Below are 17,530 nucleotides of genomic sequence, written 5' to 3'. Positions count from 1 at the left end.
GGCGGGGAGCCGACGTGGAGGGGCTAAAAGGTTGAGGTGGCGCCGACGTGGACGGTGGCGCCACATTTTGAGTCCCGCCAGGGGAGAGAGTTTGAAAGAGGGCATAAAATATAAATATACCTTAATTCCAAAAGGTTAACGAAGTCGAGGACTAATAATAATAGTATAAGAGAGAAGTCCCTAAAAGAGCTTCATTGAAGATGTGGCACGTTTACCTAAAGGATAGTTCTCTTCTGAGTTCTTCTTTTGTTGGGCTTTAACTTCTTAAGGCCTGTGAAGTTTGCAGTTTTGTTCTGTGTTGACCTGTATAGCTCATAGCTCTCTTTCCGTCTTAACTCCGTCTTCTTCTTCACTACCACCACCTTCTTCTTCTTCTTCTCCTTCTTCCCCTTTGACCTCTCTTTCCCCCTTCCCTCCTCCTGCTTTGCACCTTGCCTTGCTTTTGACCTTCTACCCTTTTTTGAACCTCCCTTCTCTTCCCTTCCTATCCCTTTTCGACATCCCCCCCCCCCCCCCCCCCCCTCCCCCTTTGAATATCTCCCAGTTTCCCCCCGCACACCCCCCCCCCCCCCCCCTCTTTTCACCCCCTCCCCCCCCCCTTTGCTTCCCTCACTTTTTTCACCTCCATTTTCCACTTCCTCCGTTTTCCACTTCTCTGCTTAGTTTCCCACACCCTCCTCCATTTTGGGTCCTTGCTCTTCTACTAGCTTGTTCCCACTTCTCTGCATAGTTTTTCCCCCATTTGGGTCCCTTCTAAAACCCTGCTTTTTTGTGAGCTTATCTCATAGTTTCCCACATCCTCCTCCATTTTTTTTGGGGGTCGTTGCTCTTCTACTAGCTTGTTCCACTCGCTGCATAGTTTCCTCCATTTGGGTCCCTTGTAAAACCCTGCTTTTTGTGAGCTTATCCCACTTCTCTGCAGAGTTTACCGCCGGCTACTCCTCCATTTGGGTCCCTTCTAATCCCTGTTTTTCTAACTTGTCCCTCTTCTCCTGTGCCTAATTTCTGCTAAACCTCCCCTTTCCACCACCCTCCCCTGCTTTCTTCCTCCCCACAATGCACCTCCGCCATGGCTTCTTCCCTTCCCTTTTCACCCCCCTGCCTTATTTCCCCGTTTTTGCACTTGGGTACTTCGTTTGACTCCTGACATGCCCAAAATGCGTCTGCCCACGTCGCCATTCCTCTCCTCCTGCAGCTTCACAAGCATATCCTTGCTAACATTCTGTCCCTCCCTTGGCTCTGCTGCAGCTTCTGCATGAAATTGCTTGGATAGCTTTGCTCTGGAAGCTCTTAGGACTCATACGGATCCACTATGTCAGCGCAATCTCTCTTGTCTCCACCTCCTCTTTCTCGCGTGCCTTCCTCTGAACGGATGGCCTTGGTGCCCGTCACAGGTTCTCCATCCCAGCAGCAGCAGCAGGAGCAGCTACCGCCGCCAACTCCACCTCCACCTCAGCAGCCCATGTCTTCGCCCAAACCTTCTTCTCAATTGATTGCCGCAGTACAGCCGAGTGTTCTCGTGTATCCGCCGGCCCTCGCCAAGCACGAAGCGGTGGTTGCAGATCGTGACTTATTCTACGATACTTTAAATAAGTTTCACGCTGCTCTCGGCACTCGCCTCATGTAAGAATCTGTCTGTGTGACGGAGAGCTGTGGCAATGTACTTTACATGGGTGCTTGAAAGCGGTATTTGTTCATGGTGAGATGCGTAGAAAATACAATGAAATGGGTGGTGCTCTTTTACGTTTCTTTCTCGACTTGACTTTACAAGCGCTGGCCATCGCGGAGTTTGAAGAGATTTTGTGATTTCTTGTAATGGACCCAGATGACAGAGGATTGGGAGAGAAATCGTATTCATAGATTTCTAGATGTAACCACTTTGGAGTCGATTAATGACGATTTTTTCCCCGTCCGGACTACTGTAGTTTTCTCGTCAGGGTGTATTGCAGGTCATAGGCTGGAAATTTGACTCTTTGGCTGGGGCTCTGTTTTTAGAGGGAATAGTTTTGTTCAGCACATGGTTGGGGGAAATTTGGTTTTTAAAAGGTATGCTTGAGTTTGGGCCTTAGATTTAGTTGAATTGCTGCGGTCAACACGCGAAAAAGCAGTTCTTGTGAGGCTATGCGCTGGCCAGCAATGATGCATTAGGTTGCGGCAGAAAGGTTCCTATTTATCAGTGCGATTTGTCATTTTAGTATTGGATCCGTTATACATTCACGTCTGTTTTTCTAATTATATACGTTTATGGGCTCCGTTGGCGTACAATTTTTCTTTGTCAGCTTACGGACGAAACCCATTGCCAGTCTTAGGATCAAAGCATAACTTGATGAGCTGGCATGTCCTCTTATCACACTGATCACATGGCAAGATTCTGTAGGAGGGCATGCTTCTTTTCATTGCTTATAAAAAAAAGAGGGCCTACAGATGAATCCGGTTGTATTTACATGGGTATGTTGTTGGATGTACTCAGGATTCCGACCATTGGTGGCAAAGAACTTGATTTGCACCTGCTTTATGTAGAAGTTTCTGCTCGTGCTGGACTGGAGCAGGTAGGTCCGTGGTCAAATTTAAGGCTTCAATATTGTCTTACATTCTCGTCAATGCTCCCTCCTTCCATGTTACCGGATATGTTAAAAGCACTCATTCAGCTCGTTGACAATGGTTGTCTGTCCATGTAGTACCTGTTGTAAGAGCATTTTTTGGCTCATGGAAATAGAAGTTGTTGGAAAGTTTGTACTTAATTTTGAGCGAGTATGTGGAGATTGTGGTGGGTTGTCACCTTTTTTGCACGTTTAAGTTTCACATGATGTTGGTTATGGGTCATTTTTTGGAGCTCGCATTTTCTTGAGATGTTTTGTATTTTCCAGTTGTTTTTTACAGAACTATCAATTGTTGGAGCTGGTTACGTTTGGTTGTAATGCTTTGCTTGCTTTGCAGATGCTTGTTTTAGTGATGACTACCTTTTGGAAATGCTTTTTGATAAGTTTTGACTCTCTGGTGTGTGGTCTTCATGACCTAGGTGATCAAGGACCGCAAGTGGAAAGAGGTTACTGTAGTTTTCAATTTTCCTCCTACAACGACCAGTGCATCTTATGTTCTTCGCAAATACTATGTTTCGTTATTGCATCATTATGAGCAAGTTTATTTTTTTGGAGCTCAGGGACAATTGGTCCCTCCCCCAGGTACGGCATCATTAGCAGGACATTTATCTGATTTTGAGATGGCAATCTTTACCTTTGAGATTCACAAATACCTAGTAGCGTTTCATTTGTAGTGGCCACAGCATATGTATTTCTTGAGCAGTCGTTTGTGTGGTAGCTCTGTAGTCCTTTCTCCCAAGGTCTAAGGCCTCGCTTTTTGGGGGGCTGTGATTTTAGCAGCACAGTTGCCGGGTCCAAGCCCAGTGCACTCTTCTGCAGATAATGGCTTTGCAAACCATGGATCAGAGGTGGTGCAGGTTGTAAAGAGGAGGAGGAGGAGAGGAAACCTAGATCCGGCCCGATTGTACGGAGGTATTTATTGTTATTTGTTCCTTTTAGAAAGAAACTTGCAAATTTGGATTTGCAATATCTCTTTGGCAGTCAATTGTTCCTTGGCATGCCTCCTTCCTATTTTAAAGCTATAATCAAAGGATAACTGTGTATGGATGTCTCATGCTTTTGTTCTATTGTCAGTTGATTTAGGAGCATCCGTTGGCCATTCTGTGTCCGGAGTCATTGATGGAAAATTTGAGCATGGGTATCTTGTTACTGTGACGGTTGGAACTGAAAAGCTGAGAGGAGTACTATATCATATGCCATCAGGAAGCTTAGCCCCTCAGTTCGCTGCAGTGCCAGGCTTGTCTACTGGCATTGGGTTTGACTCTGTTCCTGAGGTTCGAAGGAGGCGAAGGCGACGGCGCAAGGACGAGATGCCAAAAAAAGACCCGAATGCCCCAAAGCCCAACAGAAGTGGATATAATTTTTTCTTTCAGGAACAACACATGCGGCTCAAGGCTTTGCACCCTGACAAAGACAAAGAGATCAGTAGGATGATTGGAGAATTGTGGAACAAGCAAACTGAAGAGGAGAAGGCTGTAAGTGTCCGACTCAATTTTCTTTTTATTGTTGGATGTGTATACCCTGCTTAAAACAATTTTGTGTTCTGATGTGTTGAAGCTCATTGTGATGGTTATGTACACTTCTTATTTATCATGTAGCTTATAAGCTACATGCAACTGTCACAGGCATCTATATGTCCGTTGCGACTTGTCTGCACCGAACCACTGACATACAGCCTGGGTAGTCGCACAGCCGAGATGCTCTTCAGCCACAACCACGTAGGTTTCTTGTACACGCAGTTCTGGATCATACGCATGTAGATCTAGAGTTACAGCTGCAAAGGGTAGCACGGCAGCAGCATCAGTTGGCATTAAAGAAGCAGCGGACGCCCTAGCAGGTCCAAAAATGCAGAGTTGGCTTTTTGGCATCGACTTTTTGGCCAAAAGACAATGGATTGACATTTTGTCAATGTTGACTTTTGTTCGTCCTTGTCAACACTCACCTTTGATTAGCTGACCAGTTCGACCATTGAAGTCGTTCAGCCAATAAAAGGCCCCGAAACCCCTTGTTCTATCCATCAAGAGCAGTTAAGCCACAACAGCAACCCTTCCCCCTTCAGTCTCTTCAGCCTCTACAGCCCTTAGCCATGGAGGACCCAGCTCTATCAGCCTCTACACCCAGCCATAACCAGCTCTAGCCTCAGCCTCTTCTTTGAGGAATAGTCTGAATGTATGCAGCATTTTCAATGAAGGATCTTGGCTTGGCAGTTCTTTTGTTAGAGCTCTTGGTGATTGCCAAGGCCACATGCAAAATAGTGGTTGGCATAACTCGCCACATGCAAAATAGTGTTTGGCATAACATGCCACATGCAAAATAGTGGTTGGCATAACTCAAGTCTTCTGCTGTGTACCAGTCTATGTGTGTGTCATCATGGTTTAGAAAAATAGAGAGATGAGCCCAGAGTAGAGAGTCCACACCAACGAAGCACTTCACAACAGTCAACTAGCACTGGCCCTCTTTTACTACAAAATGCCCTCTGTCTTTTATTTGCAGTTGCCCTTCGCTTTTCTTGCTCTTTGTGAATGGCTGCTCGGACCATGGCATAAGTAGAGTCCTAGTCTTCAACGAATTGATCAGTGGCAAAGATTTTTTCTTTAGTTTGCATTAAAGGAGTTGGTAAGAATCTTTGATAAATAATTACAAAAGGAGCCATTCCAGTGGAAGAATGGATAGTGTTATCATAAGTAAACTGTACAAGAGGGAGAAACTTTTCCCATAAGGTTTGCTGATCATGCACATAAAATTTAAGCAAATCCAAGAGGGTGTTATTTATAACTTCAGTTTGGCCCTTTTGGCTTCCCTCTTTCATACTTGGCTTTTTGACATGGTAGACAAGCTGAAATGTAGGCAGTAGTGTTCTTTTTGATGTCAGGTTAGAAATGTCTTTCCAAGGCTGCATACATAGAGACAATGCCTCGATCGCCAGCACATGGTGGATTATGATTTTCTTCCAACACTTTGGACGTAAAGTCTTTTGTTATGCATAATTTTTCTTGCATGAATAAGTATCCATCCTTGAGGTGGTAGGCATGGTGAGTGCCTCCCGCTACCAGATGCCCATAGCTGAGAGAAATCAGCATCTCCCGCATAAAAATCTTTAAGGGTTGTCAGTTCATCATGTTAAGTGACTGAAATATTATGAATTCTTGGTCTACGAGAGAGAGGGCATCTGCCACTACATTTTCTTTTCCAGGAGTATACTGGATCTGAAAACAAAAGCACTGCATTTTCTTTTCCAGGAGTATACTGGATCTGAAAACAAAAGCACTGCAGAAAATTTGACCATTTCATATGTTTCTCTCTTATTAGAGCCTAGAGGTTGCTTCAAGAAATATTGAAGGCTTTGATGATCAGTTTTTACTAGGAAGTCTATCCCTAAAAGATAGTGTTTCCAAATCTTCAAAGCATGAATTACAGCCAAGAGTTCTTAATGTCATAATGCAATTCAGTATCCCTTAGTCTGCTTTCCTAGGCCATTGCATACTGATTCTGAGTAAGAGCAGCATCAATGCAATTGCCACTTGCATCAGCTGCTACCAAGAAAGATCACTCAAGTACAAGACCTGTGGTCAAAGCATGCTTCAAATTCTGGAAGGATTCTTTTTCCTTGGAGGTCTATCTAAACTTGATATTTTTCTTGATGAGGTCATGAAGAGGGGCAGCAAGTTCAGTGAAGTGCCAAATGAACCTACAGTAAATTGTAATCTGAGCATAGACCCAAAAAGGATCTTACCTCATGAGCATTCCGAAGATTGGGCCAATCTACAAGTGTCCCTTACCAAGAGGCACAACTTTTCTACCCTACTAAAAGGGGAGCTGGTCCCTACTACATCTATAAGAGAGAGACTCCTCATCCCATTCCTGCAGTCTCCCATGCATCTTGCAGCCTCTTCTTCCCTCCTTGGTGCGGCAGCCTCCCCTCCTGCTCTTGGTGCAAACAAGGTCCCTCTTGGTGGGGCAGTATGCTTTCTTCCTTGTCTGCCAGTCTCTCTCTCTCTACAGTGCAATCTTCTCTCTCTACAATTCCAGGCCTTTCTTTGAACCTTGGAGTAGCAGCAGCATTCCGTTCACTTCCCCTTGCTTGGGAGAAGCAGCAAAATAGCATTCTCCCCCCTCTGTCAGTCTCTCTCTCTCTACTGTGCAGTCTTATCTCTCTACTGTGCAGGATTTCTCTCTCTACAGCTTCAGTCCTCTTCCTTCAGAAATCTCTCTTTCTTCTCATCATTGGATCAGCAGCTACGTCTCTTTCTCTTCCCCCTACCATGGAGCAGCTACAACACAATCTTTCTACACCATTACTCCACTCTACGGCTCTCTCTCCTCTTTGGATCACTCTTTTCTGAGTTTTCCTCTCCAAAGATCTCACCCATACAAGCAAAAGGGGCTGCAAAAGAGTTTTGTCTGAGCATTGTTTGTTTGCTGTACATTCTGGCATTGAAATTTTATCTTTTCTAGAAATCTAGAACATGCATCTGATGTTGAGTGAAGTTATGACTATGCAGGCATCTTTTGTGCGGATTGAGGTACCCATAGGGTCCATTTCTCATTAGCTCCAGCCTTTGAGTCTTCCTTTTAGCCCCATTTGTGCTCTCTCAATCTATAGTCATGTGCAAGTCTTCACTTTCCAAAGTTTGTCAGAGTGCATGGCAACTTGATCTGTCTTCTGAATATCTTTAGGCACAATACGGACCTGATGATAGCCACTCTTAAGGTCTATGTGGCTGAATATTTCAGATCCTCCTAGATGATCAAAGATATCATCTATTCGAGGGATCGAGAAGCGGTTTTTAACGGTCTGCTTGTTTAGAGCTCCATAGGTCTATTTGGTGGTGGTGATGTTTCAAGAACTAAGTCAATCTTGTGATCTTCATGTCTTCCAAGAGGGAGATGACGAGGAAGTTCTTTTTTTGGATGAGCCTCCACTTATTGACCACCAGCGTTGCCTTCTTCAGGGCTGCTTCTTTGTTGCTGCTGTTTTTGGCAGCTAGAGGACATTCATAAAAGTGGTGGCCTCGCTCTCGCACTTGAAGCACTGTCCCTCAGCATAATGCTTTTGTTTTTGTTGCAGAGGCAAGTAACTGAAAAATCTTGCTGCTTTATTTGGAGAAGGTTGGCTGGCTCTCTTTAGCTCTTTTGGCATGTCTCTGCCCTTCTACTCCTTTGAGAAGTCTCTTTGAAAGTTTTTCTTGTCTTCGGGATTGCGTTTGAACTTTGTTGGAGAAGAGCTGCTTCTTCTCCACCTTAAAAGCAACATTGATGGTATCCTCCAGAGAAACAGGATCATTGATATCTACTTCATTCTGGATGGTATACCTTAGCCGAGCGTAGAATTTTCTTTGCTGTTTTTTTAAATCCTTTCTATACTAAATGCTTGAACTTTCAGCAAAGTATCCGAATTGGGACTTGCACACAAGCACAAACAATTGATCGTAGAACCACAAAGAGAGGCACAAACATGCTCACCACCCAACCATGATGCTCACAGGTCTAGGACTTGTGGAATCCCAGCATCCCCAGAGCCATAGGTTGGGCTACTGACAAGAACATCTACATCCAATCAGTCTACAACCTCTTGGGGTCCCATACCACCAGGAGGCGCCCACAAGGTCTCACGATTGCATTGGGAATTCGAGCTACGGTAGAAAGCAGATGCGCGTCCGCAACACGATCCAAGATCCAGACCAACAAGGAAGAGCTAGACCTGCTCTGACTTCCGTGAATGAAAACAGAACCCCTGGTTCCCTTATATAGGCTCTAGTCTCGTGTTGCTAAAAATAGCAAGAACTCTAACTTGTTCGTTTCCCTTGCTACCCACCTGAGAATCGCTTGCCTAGCTCCTAACCTCCCCCAGCTATCAAAGCTAGTCCTTTGTGCCTAAGCACACACTCCTGAGTTCATAAGAAAGTATAGAAACTCTCTCTGAAGGTTAGTTAATATCCCCCATGTAGAGTCCTCCTCGACATGATCCTCCCACTTAATCTTGTATTTTGTAATCGTCCTATTTTTAACTTGACGTTCACGAAATCCAATAACACTCTCGGGCTCATGCGGTACAAAGGTCAAATCTTCAACCTCTATAAGTTGAGGAGTAACCACCTGATCCTCAGTACCCAGTATTTCTTTCAGTTTATTGATGTGAAAGATTGGATGAATCCTTACATTAGGAGGCAAATTTAGCTCACATGCAACTTGGTCAATTCTTTGGATAACCTTGAATGGACCACAGAATTTGGGGGATAATTTTCTAACCTATCTAGTACTTAGACTCTTGGATTCCTTGGGAATACGCAAGTATACCATCGTTCCAGTAGAGAACTCTCTATGCAAACGATGTCTATTAGCATAAAATCTATTCTTGTCTTGGGCACTTCTAATAGAGTCCTCGGCAAACTCTAACATCTCTTGCATGTCTTGCAAGAATGTAGTCACTGCATCATTCTTGATTCCCTTGAATCTGACCATTACTAGCGACTTAAGTTAAAACTTGTACATAAGCATAAAAAGATTGAAAGAAGTATTAGAATGCTTTGTAATAATCTTCTCATGAAAGACTGTCTCTTTGAAACATATGCCCAAAGCATATCCTCTAAATGTTGGTTCACAACTTTTATCTCTAAATGTTGGTTCACAACTTTTATTTGACCATCAGATTGGGCATGTTTAGAGGAACTCAAACTAAGAGTGGTATCCACCTTGTCAAAGACAAGTGTTCAGAATTCACTTGTGAACTTGGAGTCCCTATCATTGACTATGTCAGTCGGCAACCCATACACACGAAACAATTGGTCAATGAAATGTTGAGCCAACTGAGTTGCTGTGATCGTGGATCTAGTAGGTAAAAATCTAGCCATCTTTGTCAAGCGGTCCTTGATAACCGAGATGGAGTCAGACCCTTGCGCGTCCATGGCAATCCTGTGATAAAATCCATGGAAATACTTTCCCACATATTACTATGATTTTTAAAGGGCTGAAGCATTGCGCTTCCAAGGCGTTCTGCCTTGGTCACTTGACAAGTATGACAAGCTACTACACAGTCCTGAACAAATTCTCTCATCTTAGGCCAGTTAAAACTATGTTTCACAAGAGACAGAGTTTTGTGTACTCTAGGATGTCTCGCACAAGGTGCATCGTGACACTCCTGAAGACTCCTGGATCGAAGATCCGATACATTTGGTATGTAATTTTTATAATTTCAAAATAGCATGCCATTCCAAATCATCCATTGATTTCTCGCCACCTAAACAGCAGGTGGCATAATTTCTGAGTCTTGGTTAGTCATAGAGCTCCCATCCTAGACCTTTTGTCGATAATGACTGAAATGACTATCACTCGCGCAAAGCCCTCTCAAGGATTGAAGTAGGTCAAACGATATCTCAGTAAATGACAAAGCATTTACCATCTTGATCCGACTTAGGACATTAGCATCATTGTTCAAAGAACCTTTCCTACAACAAATCTCAAAATCAAAGTACTGCATTGATGTTGCCCACCTAGCCTTCCTGCCACGGTTGTTAAGACACTTAAGACACTTAAGACACTTAAGACACGCGTCTTACCTTAAGACACGCGTCTTACCTTAAGACACCTTTAGACACTCCTGTTTTTTTTATTATAGTGGGTTGGGTGTAACACCAAACATCGAGTTTGACTTAACCATGCTATCATTGATGGTGACTTCGAATCCAGCGGTGGCAGTGACCTCGTAGATTCGGATTAGGATGAACCTTGAGAGATTTGACTCTTGAGAGTCAAAAGTTTCCTTTCAATTATATGTATCGAGATGCATATTTCATTCATGCTACATGTGATTGACAGACTATTGCCATGATATTTATGTGTATTGATTAATGATGTTGGTATATAATCTATGTAGCCCCCTAGGCTCTTGTTAAGTTTATCTAGATTTTTGAATATCAAGATTCTATTGTCAATTTAAATCTTGAAAGTTGTGAGTTGTGACTTGCAAGCTCTTGAGTCGTGACTCTTAACTTGCAAGATTTTGAGGAGTGAGTCTTAACTTTAACTTTTAAGTCTTGAGTACATTGTACAAGTGCATTGTTACTTCTTGCATTGTTTAAGTGTACCTTATTGTACTTCTAGAATCAAGCAGCTAGCTATGCTAGCAAGTTGTACACTTGTATAATTATACATATATTAATTAATTATTTATTATTACAATAACGAGTCTTACGTGTCTTATCTTCAACACACTTTAGACACTCGTTTGAAGCGTGTCTAACATGTCGTGTCTTAATGTGTCTTACAACCATGCTTCTTGCCTCTCACATAATCCTGTTCACGCACATATTAGATTGACCGGTGATCAGTCAACACGACAAATGGAGAACCATATAGGGAATGTACTACGGCATAAAGTTTCTTTTCGATGGTTAGGCCAATGGTATTAAGTACGATCGAGGATTTACTCTCAGAAGCTACATGTCGGCTCTCTTGGAATAATGCTGTCCCAATGGCATAATCACTCACATCGGCCTTCAACACACAAGGTCGGGTAGGATCGGGCAACTCTAGAACATGTGCACTCTTGATACAAATTTTCAAAGTATCGAAAGCCTTGGTCAAATCTTACTTCCAAGTAATAGGTTGAGTAGATCTGTGTTTGCGACCTCTCAATACGTTGGTCAAGGGGTCCGTGATTTTGGAATAATCCCGAACTGATTTCCTTAAAAAGATAGTAAATCCTAGAAAAGAGCGGAGTTGTTTCACTGTCTGAGGTATAGGCCAAGTCAAAACCTTTTGAATGCGATCTTCATCAAAGCTAACGTCTTCGCGAGAAATCTTGTGTCATAAGTAAATGATGTGTTTCCTAAAGAAATCACATTTACTAAGATTAGCATACAGCTTATTCTAATGTGTCATTCTTGTGGACAGCTATTACTGCTACTGACATGTCTAGCGGATTCTCTGTCGTTTTTAGTGCTTCAGTATTCGAAGGGGGCAATTCAAGGCAGCAAATTGATAATGCTCCCAAAGGCCTTGATAGTAAGGGAGATTCGACTTATAAGTGCTGGATGGGTGAAACTGTTTTGCAGTGGTCGTTGAAGTGCGCTAATACATGTGGACTGTGTTCTGAATTTCGATCTATAGTGCTAGAAACTATTTGCAGTGGTCGTTGAAGTGTGTTAATACATGTGGACTGTGTTCTGACTTCCTTTCCCTTAATCTTAAAGTGGAGAAAATGTGACTGTTTTCTAATGGTTGCAATTTTTTGTTGGAACTTTAGTGCTGGACGCTACTGTACAATGTATGAAGGTGTCCACTGCGCTGTGAAACTATTTTGCAGTGGTTGTTGGAGCGTGCTGTATTCCTCTCCCTTAATTTTTCTTGTCTACCAAGGGGAGAAAATGGGACTATTTTCTATTGGTTGCATTTGTGTGGGCCATTGTACGATGTAGGAAGGTGTCCACTGTGTGCTGTGAAACTAATTTGCAGTGGTTGATGTATGCTAATCCATGTGGATTGTATTCTGAATTCCGATCTATAGGGTTAGATGTTGAACGTTCACTTCCTTGTCCTTAATCTTTCTTGTCAATCAAGGGGAGAAAATGGGAACTATTTTCTTAACGGGTGCAATTTAGTTGTGGATGCTATTGTACCATGTATGAACGTGTCCACTGTGCTGGGCTTGCAAAGTCTTTGTAAGGACATTTTCTGTAATCACAATGGGTTGATTGTCTAGTTGAATCTAAATGATAGCTTTATAAAATGGAAGATGCAATTTTAAAGGGATTTGTTAACTCAGTCTCATACATGATTGCAGTATGATGGCATTTTGATAATCATAATTGCTGGATCTGTAGGTATATCAAGAACGAGGCGTGAAGGATAAGGAGAGGTATAAAAGGGAAATGGAAGAATATCAAGAAAAGCTTAAGACACAAGGTCAATGTGAGGGTCTTGGAGCTGAGATGCAGCTAGTAATGGACTCTGAGGACAAAACTGAGAGGCCTGATCATCAGGCTTCTGGCATGGCTGCAGTGGAGTCATGCCCAATGGTGGTGGAAGTAGAAAATACTAAATGCTATGTTGCTGACACAAAAGATGTAGAAATGAAGAGCGAGACTGAGATACAGGTATCTTCAGGGGCTACACATGATGAGAAGTCAAATGGTTAGTTGGCATTTACTTTCAGTAGCTTTGTAGGTTAGCTAAATCATTTTTTGTGAAGAGGCATCTGGGGAGCATCTGCACCCAATTATCTCAAAATGGGCATACTTCAGGCTGATGACCAATGCTTCTTTGTCCTTGTCTGGCAAAGTTAGGCTCTGTGAACTCGATGAGAGTCTTAGTGTATAGTAGCCCTTTCAATGGGTGGCTCATTGGTCGCTGTCCTTAAAACAACGAGGACTAGTGATCATGAAGCATCCACCTTTGCAAAGAAGCATCATACCTTGAATGTACATCCCTTTTAAAGCAGTTCGTTCTTTGACTCAACTTGAAATTCACATGCTAATGTCAGAAGTGAAGCTTAGTTACCTTGTCATATTGTGGATTGGGATGGTTCACTGGCCTTGCCAGTGGTCCTTCATGTCCCAATCCTGGCACAATTGATGCTGCTGTTTTTCACTCCATTATTTATTATACTGATGCTGCTGTTGGGTGCATCTGTCAAGGGAAATTTCGTGTTGAGGTACTTGACGAAGCTTCCTCCTTTTCATCCTCTCAACTTAGTTGTGGATTTCTGGATGAGTTTATGTATTCATCTTTTTAAGTCTGGGTGGCATGTCATCGTAATGAGAACTTACCCTAGCTCTTTGTTTTGAACATTAAATCTATGTTTTTTGATATTGGTTTGGGGAATCTCTTTATGAACGAGTACAATCTCTTGTGAGGTTTTTTCTTTGTAATATTCCCAGATCTCAAGTGCAATACATGCTGTTAAAGTATGAACGTTTCATTCTGGGGAAAAGTCTCAACTTAGTTGTGGATTTCTGGATGAGTTTATGTATTCATCATTTTAAGTCTGGGTGGCATGTCATCGTAATGAGAACTTACCCTAGCTCTTTGTTTTGAACATTAAATCTATGTTTTTTGATATTGGTTTGGGGAATCTCTTTATGAACGAGTACAATCTCTTGTGAGGTTTTCTCAAGTGCAATACATGCTGGTAAAGTATGAACGTTTCATTCTGGGGAAAAAGTTTGTTTGTATTTGCTCTTTTGCTTTTGTGCTTTGCAGCACCTCATGGGATGTTAGATATTTATATTGGAAGAAATGTAGAGAGTTGCATGAGGGTCTTTGTAGTTTTGTAGCTAAAGCCAACAGATACAGCCTGCTGTTCTAAATAGCTTTGATAGGAGACATGTACTTCTTGTATAATCCTCGGAAGATTTTACGTAACGTTAGAACTAGAAAGACAATGAAGTCTACTTCCCAGGTGTTAGCAAAGATGTTTTTCTTTGTTGGAGTTCTAAATAACCTTGCAGCTTGCTTTTTTAATCATACTGCTCTCTGGTGTGGATTTTTTATCTATAGATAAAGGAAACTGCCTTTGTTTCACTTCAGCGGTGTGCTCAACAAATCGAGCTTTTCTGAAGGAAAAAAGTCGAGTAGATACAACATTACAGGGGGCTGCTTGCTCTGCCAGAGCTATTAGAAGTATACAAGGAAACTAGTGGCTGCTGGATATTTGAGATCTTACAAGCATGTGTTTTATTGAGGTTTTGATAGTACCTTTTACAAAAGGACATGACATATGTTAACACTAATGTATATTATCAATAACTCAAGAGTATATATTTAATTTCTGGAGTTTTGAAGAGACTGAACAGAAGACCTTTTATGTAAGTGGATGCTCGTGCGTGTGGTCTTATCATCGGCTGTGATGACGGTGGTGAGAATGTCATGGCAGGTGGTCCCTCCTACGAGTAATGGAGTTCATCGCAGGTGGGTCATTGTGGTCCCTGCTTCAATTTGGGAAGTACCGCATCATTGTATATGCAATTGTGCAATTTTGTTGCAATATAGAGTGGATTCATTTTGTGGGTAGCTAGTAGTAGTTTCTAGTGTGTATCTCTCGATCTCTAGGAGAGCATGTAGTGAGTGATTCTCAACAATTCGTTTTTTTAAGGTGCATTTGATCCCTACTTGTGCTATGTGGGAGGATCTCTTCTTTTTTAAATTGTATTAGAGCTAGGTTTTTGAAAGGATACTTGTAGGGGGTTGTCTTTGTTCAAACTAGCATATACATAGCTCAAAGAGAAGATCCTATGGAGCAAAACTATTGAAAGACTTTTTAAAAAATCTTGACTTTTTAAGTGGTTGGAGATAGCCACTAAAGATGAAGAGGCCTTTACAAGTGCAGGAAGTAGAAAGGGGTGCACTTGTAAATAAATGAGCACTCAATTTGTGGATTCATTTTGTGGGTAGCTAGGTGTAGTTTCTCATCTCTTGGAGAGCATGTAGTGAGTCTGAACAATTTAATTTTCCAGGTGCATTTGATCCCTACTTGTGCTGTGTGTGTATGTCTCTTCTTTATTCAAACTAGTATATGCGGAGCTCCAATCTCTCAAAAGAGTAGATCCTATAGAGCAAGAAAAATCCTAACTTTATAAGTGGTTAGAGAGAGCCACTAAAGGATTGCAGAGATGAAGATGCCTTTACAAAGGCATGAAGTAGAAAGTGGTGCACTTGTAAATGAATGAGCATTCTATTTAGAGGTTTATGAGGGTTGTGAGAGAATTCCAACCACACACACACACGTGCACACGCGCACACGTGCACACGCACACCCCCCCACACATGCGCGCGCGCGCACACACACACATACACACACACACACACATGCAGAGTAACGACATTGATAAATTAGAATTGTTGATCTTGCAAAACAAATAATAATGATGATAATAATACATGAACTAGTATCATTAACCTTAAGTAGTTGTGGCATCTAGGAATAGTTGCTTCAATATTGCATTAGGGATTGTGCCATGAAGCATGAAGAATCAATGCACTAGTTCTCTATCGTTAAGAAAGTTGAATAAAGAGCAATTATAAATGCATGAATTTTTGAAGGAGAATTCGAAGTGACATTGAACTTGTACAAAATGGTTCAACTCTCTCATTGACTAATAACCAGAGAGCTCTTAAGTTTGTTGAAGATGTTGTATTTCATGCTCAATCCAAGCATGTTGGTTGTAACACTACTTCATATGTGTGTGGAGCAATGATATTGAACTAGGATATTTGCCAGAGTAAGGATCACGCAATAGATATGCTAAGTGAACTTCTTGCCAAAATTAGGAAAGAGAAGTTTCCCAAGGCGTTGGATGTGAGTCAAATTTTCTCTTCATTTAAGGGGAGTGTTGGAAAGATCAAGGATGAGTAATGCATTCAGTTCAAAGAACCCCCAATAAGCTCATTTGGTAGTTAGAATTATTAGAGGTTCCAAAATAGTAGTAAGACCTAGGTCCTAGGAGAACCATGCCATGGGACCACATGAGGTGGCATATCCCCCCATATGCATATAGGAAGGATGGAGGGTGGTTAGATGTTTTCATGGGACCACATGAGGTGGCATCCCCCCATATGCATATAGGAAGGATGGAGGGGATGGGTACCACATGCCACATTCTCTTGCCCTAATCTAGGTGGCTTTGCCATGTGTCCCACAGGCAAGCACTCACTAGTTCAAACACCCTAGGGTAGCCAATGAGATGTTACTGTTGTGTATACATGCAGATGTGGGTGTGCGTTTTGATTGGGAACAACAAGGTGGGGGTTGAGGGCATAGCTTCTATAAGATGGCTTGACCCTCATACCTACTGCTCAGGTATAGCTACATAGTGTAGATTCATTGTGTGGGCACATGGTGCCGCGACTAGTGTGTGAAACCATAGATGCTAACATACGAGCTCCACATAGCCATGTAACATGACAAGTCATAAATCCCACTATTTTTAGAACCCACACACCAAATCTCAAGTTCCAAACATGTCATAAATATAAGATCAAGAGCAAAGAAAATGAGTGAGAGAGAGAGAGAGAGAGAGAGAGAGAGAGAGAGAGAGAGAGAGTCTAAGAGCAATTGCCCACGAGGGTGTGCAAGCATGCATAGCTTGTAGAACTTGCTTGTACAGGTTATAGAACTAGCATAGCTAAAGGAAACACAACACTTGCACAAGGAGCTCATGTACACACCATTATTTTCACCTAATATGCGGGCATGCATCATAGGCTATAAGCAAGGGCACAAAATTGAGTTGTGTGTGCAGGTCTAGGCCTACAAATTATAGAAAGACAACAACTTATGCCAATGCTGATGGTACAAATCTATCTTATAGCTAAGGAATTATTTCGAAAATCTTTGACATTATGATTAAACATAGACGATATACTAAAGGAGCTACACTCACTTGCATCCATCAACAAAATCCATCTATCGTGGGACTGTTGACTTCAAAGCACAGCTCTACTTTAAATCGATACACAATATCATAAGCATTTATCAATATAAAAACTAGCCATTGGTACTTTTCAAGGAACTTTGGTGTTAGTGTTAGTGTCACCCATTTCTAGGTATTCCATAGTGAGAAAAAGTAACTATGTGTCTTGAGGTACATAAAAAGAGTTGATCATCAATGATCCACAAGTGTAGTAGTTTCACCATAGATCTTTTACAATAAATATATTTTCTTCGATGACCATCACTTTTGTATGATTGAAAATCAATTGATCAATTTATACTTTTTAATTGTATTCTAGGATAAGTGATAATATGAGTTTTTAGAACCAATACATGTATGCATGCTAATCGAAAGCACATATATGCATGCATATTTAAGACTAGATCCATATCAAACAACTTCCAACAACATCGTTTGGTATTTATGAGTATTCCTAAAGACAAATCACATACTCAGGCTAGTAGACCACATCGAATGCCTTGCAGTAAACAAGTAAGACCT

At 41.9% G+C, this 17,530-nt stretch overlaps 1 protein-coding gene across 2 annotated transcripts; it reads left to right on the top strand.

Annotated features, from left to right (window-relative positions):
* Nucleotides 1–609: 609 nt before the first annotated feature.
* On the top strand, nt 610–13,371 carry LOC147904567 (high mobility group B protein 9-like). 2 transcript variants are annotated; one of them, XM_087394783.1, is made up of 6 exons: nt 610–1,623; nt 2,471–2,549; nt 3,020–3,182; nt 3,381–3,512; nt 3,675–4,075; nt 12,422–13,371. In XM_087394783.1, the coding sequence occupies exons 1-6, from the start codon at nt 1,313–1,315 to the stop codon at nt 12,734–12,736; spliced, it is 1,401 nt and encodes a 466-aa protein (XP_087250909.1). In that variant the 5' UTR covers nt 610–1,312; the 3' UTR covers nt 12,737–13,371. The 2 variants fall into 2 exon arrangements, with proteins under 2 accessions (XP_087250909.1, XP_087250917.1); XM_087394791.1 differs by having other exon boundaries at nt 3,378–3,512.
* The last annotated feature ends 4,159 nt before the right edge of the window (nt 13,372–17,530 follow it).

Source organism: Dipteris shenzhenensis, chromosome 2, assembly GCF_047967505.1.
Source record: "Dipteris shenzhenensis isolate YYH24624 ecotype China chromosome 2, Dip_SZ_1.0, whole genome shotgun sequence".
Classification (NCBI taxonomy): Eukaryota; Viridiplantae; Streptophyta; class Polypodiopsida; order Gleicheniales; family Dipteridaceae; genus Dipteris; species Dipteris shenzhenensis.
Note: the sequence above shows the minus strand (reverse complement) of the source record. Positions and strands in the feature narration are given on the sequence as shown.